The 11,657-nt window shown below is 39.9% G+C and overlaps 1 protein-coding gene across 2 annotated transcripts in view; it reads left to right on the top strand.

Moving 5' to 3' along the window:
- si:ch73-211e3.1 (mastermind-like domain-containing protein 1) overlaps nt 1-11,657 on the top strand; it is a 103,309-nt gene that overhangs the window by 11,601 nt on the left and 80,051 nt on the right. Inside the window, exon 1 of one of the 2 annotated variants that reach the window (XM_067443226.1) lies at nt 4,369-4,713. The exons of the other annotated variant lie outside the window; for it this stretch is intronic. Coding sequence (XP_067299327.1) covers nt 4,666-4,713 — 48 coding nt within the window. The 5' untranslated portion in view covers nt 4,369-4,665. Of the gene's footprint in view, nt 1-4,368; nt 4,714-11,657 lie in introns of those variants that run through there. 2 annotated transcript variants of the gene reach the window in all.

Here is an 11,657-nt window from a genome sequence, read left to right as displayed (position 1 = left end):
AAGGCAGAATCCCCTTCCAACTCCCAGAATTATCCTTCCTGTCCAGGTCCAACTTTTAAGTCAGCAGTATGGCAACATTTCAGCTACCCGGTGGAGAACAAGGATGGCAATCGTGTAGTTGACCCACACAATTTGCCGTAAGTGTTTCAAGAAGCTTCCCCAACCGGCTGGCATCCTGGTGTGAGCGTGGCGTTTCTGTTGCGTGTCATCCGCATTTCTCTTTCTTTGCACACCAGAAGCGTGTCTGACGCGGCGCTTCTGTTGGTATTGATGTACAGGAGGCCCTATACTTCATGTTAAATATATATTGCCTATTGGTTCCGCAAAGAAAACATCGGCAGTAGCCTATTGACCATACAGATATATGGTATTGACGGCAAAATAGGCTACAGAATACTGTACAGAATAAAACTGTTTTGTCCCCCCCATATCGAGGTTTGTATCGTACCGTGGGTCAAAAATCGTGATACGAACCGAATTGTGGGTTTGGTGTATCGTTACAGCCCTACAGTAAAGACATTGATAATGTTACAAATGTTTTATATGTTCAAATAAATTCTGTTCTTTTGAGCTTTCTATTCACCCAAAAAATCCTGGGGAGAAAAGAAAAATATTAAGCTGCACGGCTATTAGGTTAGCTATCACAGGAACGAATTACATTTCAAAATATTAAAATAGAACACTTTATCATAATTAACATAATATCATACGATATGTCACAATTTATTGTTGTAATCTTTTTATGATTTAGATTTATTTAAAGGTCCCATTCTTTGCGTGTTTTCGAAGCTTTGATTATGTTTACAGTGTGCAATATAACATGAGTTCATGTTTCGCGTGTAAAAAAACACAGTATTTTTCACACAATTGACTTATCTGTACAGCGCTGTTTCCTCTGTCCTAAAAACGGCCTGATGATTTCCTTGTTCTATGAAGTCCCTCCTTCAGAAACACGTAACGAGTTCTGATTGGGCCAGCGCTTCCCGTGTTGTGATTGGACAGCAGCTTAGCGCACTTTGCCCGGAAAGGTCCCGCCTCTTACCATAACAGGGAGATGCAAGCGCTGAATGCGCGCTCTTCTCCACGTGGGAGAGCAACATATATTATCCCGTACAACGTGCATTTCAGAGCTTAATAAGTAACTGGACCCTGACAACCACATGTACAAAAGTTAATTAAATAAATAAGGTCACATAACAAGATATTTTTGAGCAAATTAATAAGAAACTAAGGAGGACCATGACAACTGCATGTACAAAAGTGAATTTCTTTCGATGCGGGATGTTTTGTTTCTAAATGGCACGTCAGTTAGTTGGACGGTTTCATGCTCTCATTGGCAAGCACTTCACTACAAAGCACACATTGGGGTTTCTGTCCATTTTCATCCTCAATGTACGAAAATCCATTTTTTAAATAGTTTGGGTCATATTTGCGCTTCGCTATCTCGAATCTGAATGTCAAAACAACGCAGGATGGTTACCATGGCTACCATAGTAAACTACCGCACGTCTCTGACGGATGCCTGTCAAAATAAACCCCCTTTTAAAATAAAAGACCAATCAAACATGAGAAGCACAATTCTTTTTTTTGACCAGCTTATCGAGACCCACCCAAACAGGTCTGCGACCCACTTTTGGGTCGTGACCCACCAGTTGAGAATCACTGCTCTAAAGAACATTCAAGAGTACAGACAAATTTAAAACAAAATTATCATGGTACCATGTCCTATAAACCATGGTAATACCATGAATCTTTTTGTTGCATTGTGCTGGCGCCGCGTTGCTTCTCTGCATGCCTGTGCAAAGTGTGTGACTGCGCTAAAGTGTTACTTCGGCCCTCTAAGACTCTACTCAGCAATCATCAGCTTAATTGAATTCGCAAGGCATTGAACTGAGAAAATGTAACCAGCATTTTGCCTGTATCAGCTGTCCAGATGATGAATGAGAAAGGAAGAAAGAGAGAGTGAGCCTTATGCTTGTGCACTGTACACCCATTCCACATATATGGCACGTGTGTATAAGGCTGTAGTGGAAAGACAAAGGAATTAAAGGAGGAAAAAAGCTGGAGAACTCCCTAACGCTGCAGCGAGGCCTTAACCTTCATGTCAGCCTAACTGGAATGAGTGACTTCACTGCATAAACACAAAGTCGATGGAAGGAGCGCTCTTGTTTAGACTACTCTTGTTGAGCAGCACCCTCTCTCTCTCTCCCTCTGGCTGTGTACGACATTGTGATAGCCTTAGTATGTATGAGTTGGAACGCTCTACAATGCAGTTGGACACAGGAAGAGAAAAGGGGGTGGGTTGGAGGGTGAAGAAGAGGTTTAGCACATTTGTAACCTGATGCGTATGAAGGAGTTGCAGGGAGTGTCTGAATGCTTGAGATTGCTATCACTGTGGGATTGCGCTTTTTGTGTATGTTTGTGTGTGTTACCATATGCACTGCCATGAGAGTTGTGGCATCATATCTGAAGTACAAACAGAGAACTGCGATAAAGACGAGCATATACAACTGAAACTGTTTTGAAATGATATCGAAACCTCACGCTCTAGGGGCCATATCTTCCCAATGCTTGTCAAAACATGAAAAGTGATTAACTTTGTATTGTAGGCTTGTATTTGAATGAGCAGGGTGGGGGGGCTCCTCTATATGTGTGTGCATTGTGTGTCAAAGAGCTTAGGAAGGGGGGTTGCCTCTCTGTGTGTGTGTGTGTGTGTGTGTGTGTGTGTGTGTGTGTGTGTGTGTGTGTGTGTGTGTGTGTGTGTGTGTGTGTGTGTGTGTGTGTGTGTGTGTGTGTGTGTGTGTGTGTGTGTGTGTGTGTGTGTGTGTGTGTGTGTGTGTGTGTGTGTGTGTGTGTGCGTGTAGCGCTCTGTAACCTAAACTCTCCTGAATCCAGGTGCAAGTAAAGGATTAGAGTGCTCTTTCTTTCTTTCTTTCTTTCTTTCTTTCTTTCTGTGTTTGTGCCAGCATTGATATGAGACTGTTTTGTAGGTTATATGTAAATATGTTCAGCTATCTAAATCTCTTTTCACAAGACCTGGTGCAACAAGTCATTTTTCATGTACTTTTTGACCTTTCTTAAGAGACCAGCTCTCATCTGTTGTCAGATGTGTGGTTCATAAGGATGTAGATATCCTTTCCTTAAAATCATTGGGAAATTATGAATAAAAATTATTAAATTATAAATTATGAAATAGGATATTTTTCCGTTTATTTGAAAGTATGGTTTATGTCAGCTGCGTGTGCAAAAACGTCTGTCAAAAGAGCTGTGATTTTTGAGCATCCAGCAGTAATTCAGGGAAAATATTGTGCGAACGCGCCACGTGGTGCACAGATTCAGTCTTCCGACCTTTTACCATTTTGTCAGTTCTGTTGATTTTGATTGATATGCGCAAATGAGAAAGAGAGAGAACGGTGATGGTTTTGAAGACAGAGAGTGTGTGTGGGCTCTCTCTGCTCGTTCTCCGTTACTCAGTTAACGAGGGCGCATGTTAACTGAGTGTCAGAACAAGCAGAGAGTCACGCGCATTAGTAATCTACATCAATTTATAAATCACAATAACTCAAATAAGGCTTTGGCAGGACAAAAAATCGCTTTGGCGGCCGCCAAAAAAATTTCAATGTAGGAAAAACCCTGTTCTATTTATTAAACCAATTTCCTACATTGCATTACTCAAATTTTTAATTTAAGATTTTTTTTAAGGCAACCAGGTAACTTACTTTTTTAAGTTAAACCAACAATATTTTTTACAGTGTGGGGAAAAAAAGACATTATTGGATTTTTATCTTTTTAGTTGTTTTTAACTTTTTTAGAAACAAAGTTGTGTTTACAGCAGGTTGGTATGATGGTCACTTTGTGTAAAAATGTATCCCTGACAGTGCTGTTACTAATTTCAAATTAGGTGACAAAAATTGTAGCATAATCTTTTACATTACAAAACGACGGTAATCAGGTTACTTTTAGATTACTTTTTACCAAAGTCGACCAGGCTAGGCTATAGCTGATCTTTGCAGGACGGTAGATCTCAAGGAACAGGATTGGGTACCCCTGGTCTAGGTTATTTATGTTATTATTCAATTTTATTAATTGTTAACTACCATAACCAACAAAACGGTTTTTTTTTTTGGGGGGGGGGGGGGGGGGGTAAAAGGTTCGAGTCACAGGGATGAAACAAAATCCCCAAGCACCCATACGCGTGTGAACTACAGCTCAGAGTCGCCAATCAGAATCGCTGTGGGTGGACGTAATGTCCCTTTAAGTGCGGACGGCAAGTGGAACATCTGCGTCTCCTCCTCCTCTGACATCGCGGAGAGGAGCGTCCTATGGACGGGCTGACTCCGCCCACCAGTCAGGAAGATACAGAGCTCTCTGATCGTAAGTGGCCGTGTAGAGCGAGAGCTGATACAGACGTTTGTGTTATTAGTCCCTGTTCAAGAGAATCAACATGACTGGCGCTTGAACGGAATGTCAGATTAGCTTTCATTTGGACACAATCCTCATTCCTAGTTGCTTATCGCGCACACAACTGGGCGACAGCACAGTTTCCAGACTTATACTGTCCATATTTTAGTAGATTCCCAATCAGGCTTTTCTTTGTAAGACAGTTTACACATACTGAAACAAAGTGGATTTAACAGTGGCTACGTGGTTTACCCGCACTCCAAGATGCTTCTGGTCTCCCAGCGGCTAGACTCACCTCGCATGGACCCATTAGTGAGTTTATGAGTTTCATATTATTAAATTGCTTTGAATGGTGGTTCGCTCTAATGTTACGATCATTTGGTGTTTACAACTAAACTAAACCCTGCTTGTGCGTGTCATTTGTCAGTCGCGCACCTCCTACACATCCACACTGGCTTTTTACACAGTAGGCTAGTGCCTTTTAAACTGTAACGCTCCTACTGTTATGCTTGAGGTCCACAGTGAAGTTTGGGAACTTGAGTGGAGAAATCCCAGGGTTTTGTGTGTGTTAGATAAGGCAGACAAAGATTAGATGACAAGCTTGAAGACTGCATCAAAGATTAACCGGCGCTGTCTCACGCATTTACGCACACAGACAGAGGAATTTCCATTTAGCTACTATATTGATTTTACTAGTATTTTTGTTGAATTGTAAAGTAGCCATTCTAACTAGTCGTGACAGGTAACATGTGAAAGCTATTTTAACAAAAGAGGTGATGTTACTGGTAGCAAATGAGCTAGATAGGAGATGAGGTACTAGCAGGCTAATGTGTAATATATAATAGCCTATCTACTGGTACTATATAGGCAGCAGTGTGTTACTACTAGCATTGGAATGGTTATTGTCACGACTGGGATAGGTTAGTGGCAGGCAGAGGAAGTAGGCTAATGGTGACTAATTGAATAGATGACTATTGGAATAAGTAGACTACTTAGCTAATGAATAGATCATTTTTGATTACTTTAGAACTAGTAACCTAGACAGGCCTTCTGGTTAGTTATATTTTCCATAACTGCTATGACAAACCCTCAGTCCGAAAAATAGCAGGTTAAGAAATACTAGAGATCCTATCAGCGCAGTCATTTAAACGGGTAGCATACTATTACCATGGCTTGCTTTATCGATGCATAAGGCAACTTGACGATTGCTAAAACCTTTGTTTTCATACATACGGCTGAAGGCAATATAGAGTCAGAGAGGTAAAAGCCCCACACTGTTAAAGCAGCATGTGGTGTGCTTGTTGGAATGAAATGGCATTTATCAGACACTCAGCGGGGCTGCGCTCGCTAACAAAAGACTGAAACTGGGGACTTGGACGAGAGCGCGGCTCTGGGGCTGCAGACGCTGTGTAAATCATCTCAAAATGAGCGATAATGTGAGTTTTCACTGTCGGAATTGCGGCTGCGTTTAAGCCTGGTATTTAACAGTTAATGTGGATTGCTGAGAGATAAGAGAGACAGACAGACAGACGGTGGATGAAATGCGGGACAGCACTGCCAGTGTGTCCAGGATTAAGCCGAGCTATAGCAGAATACGTAATGGGATTATAAAGGTGGCGGAGGGCTCGTAAGAAATACTAAGGCAGCGCATATCACTGTTTTCCAAATGACCGCTAAGTGTCTATATGTCTGTCTGTTTTAGAACACGCTCGAGATCCCATGTAGCCTAATTCAGTTTCTTGTCGATCAATAAACTATAAAGGAGAACGTTCAATGACGAGTCTGATTTACGCGCTGCTCCCCTTCGCCTTCGCTTTGTCATGGATTTGCCCGAGCACATTTCCAAAAGCTAGTGTTGTATTTCCACAGATAGAGCATGTTTACCACCTCTGGACAGTCCCAGATTCTCAGTATCACAAGTTTCCCTTTTAGTTCATCAGGGAGTTTCCTCGGTATAGGATCGTTCTCTTTAACATTTGACAAGCAGATGTGCCTTCATTGTCACAAAGAATAAAATTGCATATGGTTATTCATTTAAAAAAAAATAAGACAATGCATTTGTGGATTACAATTGGCCTAATATATATAATGAATTTTTTTTTTTTTTTTTTTTTTTGCACAATGTTTGACATGAGAGTCATTCATAAATATCTATTTTCTAGAGGGTCCCGCCCACATAACCTCGTTGTCCTCTTTATCCCAGGTTAGGAGTTACGATCTTTTCAAGTGGGTCATTAATTGTAACCAGCTATTTTTTTCTAATTATTGCCTATATGTTATTATCAAATATAAGCTATTAAGATAATATAGAATAGGCTACTTTTAAATAAAACATATGTTGTATAATAATTATTTTATATAGCTATCCGGAGCTCTTCTGAGTTAAACTAACGTTAGTTGTTTCTCTGGAAACAAATATCACAATTGTAGATTTCCCGTACCGGATCTTTCTGCTCCACTCGATTTGAACTGATCTGTGGCCAAATGAGTCAGTGCGCTTTGAAGCTGCTGTTGACGGATGAATAAAAGAGCCGGAGTGGAATGCGCGCGCTGGTCTTCAGATCTCGTGCACGCACAGAGCGGTTCACTGTAATGCGAGCAGAGCTCGTGAATACACTTGGATCTCACCTCAAAGTTGGGTTAAAGTTTAAAACAACACATCCAACTTTTATCTTACCGACGTTTCTAGGATGAGATCACTGAGTCAGGGCTTGTGCTAAGGAATTTAACTCGGAGCCTTTTTTTCTTTGTAGAGAGATGATGTTTGTGAGTTCAAAAGCAGTCTTCAAAGAGCGAGACTCAGCACACCCTCATACCACAAACAATCCCTCTGTCATTTTCCCGCGCTAACTAAGAATCGTTCTCAGTGCATCACCTTGAGTGACTCTTCGTGAGGAGACAAGGATGAAATTGTGCTGATTTGCAGAGGGGGCCATATGGTGGATCGAGGAGATGGATAAGGATGGGAGGGAGAGATGGAGATAGCAGGGTGTTGAAGTGATTCCGATTTAGACAAAGAAGAAGAGAGAAAGGTTGGGCTGTCCAAGGCCAGATGTTTGCTGTGCTAGTTGATGAACATTTCTTACTCATTGTCATGAGAGTTTATGCTCAGGGTGGCCTACTAATCATAAAAATACTTTAATTTTGTTTTTCTAGCTGAATCTCATGAGAAAACGATTATTTTAAGAGGTGGCAATGAATTTGAATGATCTGATTTGTATGAAAATGTACACCTTTTTAGAAAAAATAAGCATTAAGGCCCACCCCTGAACATTTCTATCAGGGCTATGTAAGCATATTGTATCAAATGAACAATTGCGAATGTAAAATAGCTACAAATTGCTGTTAGAATTATTTTCTCTGCATCAAAACATCTGAATTAAGTCTAGTTGGATCTCTTTCAGCACTGTAAACCAGAGTAAGTTGGCAAAACTCTAAAAAAAAGATTAATTAAGCAGACCTGGCACTTTAATTGATCTAAATGTGAAATATTTGAGTGAAGTAATACATGCATTTAACTTAAAATGATCATGTTAGCTCAACTTAAATATTATTAGAAGTGGAAACTTGGCTAGCGTTAACAAGCTAAATCGCTAACTTGCTCAGTGGTAAAAATACTCTGATAGCATTAGCATAGCACAACCTGGTCTCACAGAATTCCGTGAAATCAACACGGACCCTTTACTCAAAAATCTGTGGTAGTTTCACTGAATCGTCGAAAATTCGGTGATGGGTTCACGGAAGTGATGCCTATGTAAGTCAATGACAGGCAGCATCCGTGGTCCACACACACGGATTCCCAACACACATTTAATTATTTGCATTGGTAAAAGTAGACATGATTTTATGAATATTTATAGCCTACTTTTATATTTTGGAGCAACTAACTCCACTCCTACCCTAAACCTATCCACTGGCAACAATATAAAACACATAACAGGCAAATAAATGTACAGTCACAGGTATTTATTGCAAAAACGGACCAGAAACAGTATAGAAGTATTAACTCATGTTGCATTCCAAGTCTTCTGAAGTCATACGATATCTTCATGTAGTTGATCTTAATGTTTTAATCGTTGAAATGATGATCACGTTCTACACACGCACTCGTTCATATTTCTCATGATTCAAATGATAAAAACGACTCTTCGGCATGATATGATCGGTCACGAGACACACGAGAGTCAATGGCATTTTACAATCAAAGCTGACGTAATTGGTCACGCGACACACGACAGCCAATGCTGTCAAAGCTGACGTTACGTTTCTTCCGGCGGCAATATTTGAAAGGTATTACTATTCGGCGGATGGACTCGACGTCACTGACTGCTTTTGGGGATTTTCTTCACACAAATCAATCGTTTGGCCTCGGACAACTTGGGATATTTGTAGTTTCTGAATAAATTGTGCCTGCAGTATCTGTGTATATGCCTGTTATATCCTGTTTTTTTATAATAAACCTAAAAATAGGTTTAGGGAAGGGATTGACTTACGTGTTCAAAACGTGTCTGAATAAAAAGAAAAAGAAATAAACAGAAATCTGTGAGACCAGGTTGCATAGCATGGCAATTGCCGATGAGGACGGCAATATAGAACATTTAAAATAACCGTTCTCAAACAAAGCTCATGCTCCACTCCGAATGCCATGTCAAAGCATGCTGGGGAATTGTACGTTTTAAGTTTGTTACATTTAAGTTTTTCTGAATTAAAAGAAACAAGTTCATAAACCTCAAAATAATGAAACAATCCAGATTACTTAAAATGTGTCCGTTTTGTGAACTCAAAAGAAAAAGTTGTGAATACTCAAAGTTCATTTGATTGAACTTATTTGTTTAATTTAAGTTTACCCTATTTAAATCAATTAATTATTTTGACCATTATAGGATTAGGGAATTTTTTAGCAACTATGGATGCACACCTAGTTTCTACATGCATATTTTCATAAGTGTGCACATTAGTCAATGTATAATAAGCATATATTCATTCATAGTGTCTTTTTCCAGCATCTTTTGTCCTGTTAACCCTTGTATGTACATTTAAAGCTTTGTTTAGACATTCAGAGAAACCTGGTCAGTTCCAGAGCATTTCTTTTGTATTGACATTTTGTAAAGAAAGGGAACTGAGAAAAACGAGAGGAAAAACGCATGGGCCGTTGGCCCGTGAAGGGAAACCCTCATGTGTTTCTGCTATCGCTCTGGCTTCCTGATTTAACGTCAGTTGGCGAGAAGGACAGAGAGAGCAAGTTAAGGTGAAAAGAAAAACTGCGTCACTGTGATCAGGCAAGACCTAACCAGGAAATAACAGTGTTGCCTAGGGAAGAGAAACAAACAGGAGCACACAGAATATGTGGTTTTTGAGTAATTTCTTTTCCTCTCTCAACACTTTGTACAAAAACTCAGTCAGAGGTACTAGACTGAAGAACACCTCACCTCAGAGCTTTGCCAGCTTTAAGTGACTCTCTCCGGAAACCCCTGCGTCTCTCTGACACATGGAAGAAAGCTTACGAGCACCTGATTTTTGTAAGAAATGAATGTGAAATTAGTGGCACAGCAGTGAATGAGAAGATGGAAGTCTATATAAACCCAAATTATAGAATGAATCAGAGAAGCTGTGTTTAGCAACAAGGAAACACATGCTGCCTCTGGAGAAAACGTCAGAGGATGTGAGGGCTATAAAGATAGAGACCGCTTACTTTATCTCTGACAATCAACTACTGTAAAGCCCCCTGTGAACTCGGCATCTGTTATGGCTCGAGAGCCCAAAGGAACATCATTCATGTGGAGCATCATTTTAGCTGCATCAGCAGATAAAATGCTTTTAAAAGTTGCTTACTCTCCACACACCAATTTGGGAACAACCGCGGCCAAGTTTCTGTTTCTGTGCATATATGTGGGAAATTTATGACTGATTCCAGACCTCTGAGTGGAGTTGTTCTCCTTCTCAAGTTATTGCTTATTCATTGAGCCTGAATTAGACTGAAATATTTTAAATATTAAAAATTAAAGTTCTCAAATTCAGGTCTTATGCTGGTTTTACTTGACGCCAGGAAAAGGGGTCATTTTAAACTCGAACCATCTTTAGAGCTCAGTAGCAAATCAGTAATTTCTTTTAATAAGATTGAAGTTACGATGTAAACTAGCATGCCTTAAGTAACAATATCGGAAATGAACCTAGGCTGGTTTGCGTCCAGCCTGGGTTTAGAGTAATTTCAAGTTTTGTTTGTTTTTTTAGCATGGTACAGCTCAGTTTTTAGAACAAAAGCACAAGACGGCTTGTTTTCTACTATTGTCCTTGTAAATTTTATTTTATAAAACATACATATAGGAAGTTAATGAGTTATTTTTATATCTCATTAATAACTTGAAGTTGGCATAAAATGAAAATTCATCCTATCTATTTTCTAAATGCATGCTATTGAGATAAAATAATGCTTGGCAAAAAACAAAGAATTGATGAACACACAAGGAAGAAAGAAAAAAAACATACAGTACACAAGAGTATACAAGCAAGAGTTTGTTGTTAGTCGCCAGCAGCACACTAACATTACAACAATGGTATATCTTTGTTCTGTGAAACAGCAAAACCAATGTTACTCCTGTATTGAGCAGAAACAACACAACCTCAGCATCCGTTTTCAGGCCTTCATGCGTAGTTCTCTCCAGTGCTAGAAAGCTTTCTTGATATTAACGTTTCCTGAAGCTCTTGTCTGATCATAACCCTTCTTTTTCCAGTGATACTCCTCTAACCTTTATTCCTTTTTAAATATCTCTCAGCCACCTCTCTTTCTTCAAATCTCCCTCTTGCTCACTGTCCATCCTCCACCACCATTAGTGGACACGCCCCCTACAGCTGATTGGCTATATGAGTGTGTTGTGGTATTCGATCTACAGCATTCCAGACATTACACTTTTAAGTTCAGTAGTGTTTCGTTTGTAGATCATGCGACACATTCTCCAGAGTAGAGCATTTAAATGAAAAAGGCAAGGTCACATGTGAAAAAGTGTGGGGGGAAAGCAAAACAAAACCATGAGAAATGGAAATCTCCACGTACCCACTAAATGACATCATGCCTACAAATGTGCTTGGACACTGTTTGTTCTGATTATTTGCATTGCTCTGGAGGAACAGCACAGTTGCCGTGGTTAAGCTGTGTTGGTGTGTGTGGATGTTTAGCATTCCGTTTCATCTCTCTCCCTTTCTTTGTGTGTTTTCATAGACCGTAGCACATCTGATTTGCATGGCTAATTTAATAGTTA

Source organism: Pseudorasbora parva, chromosome 1 (assembly GCF_024679245.1).
Source record: "Pseudorasbora parva isolate DD20220531a chromosome 1, ASM2467924v1, whole genome shotgun sequence".
NCBI lineage: Eukaryota > Metazoa > Chordata > Actinopteri > Cypriniformes > Gobionidae > Pseudorasbora > Pseudorasbora parva.
The sequence above is the reverse complement of the archived record's forward strand: the minus strand, read 5'-3'. Positions and strand labels throughout refer to the sequence as shown.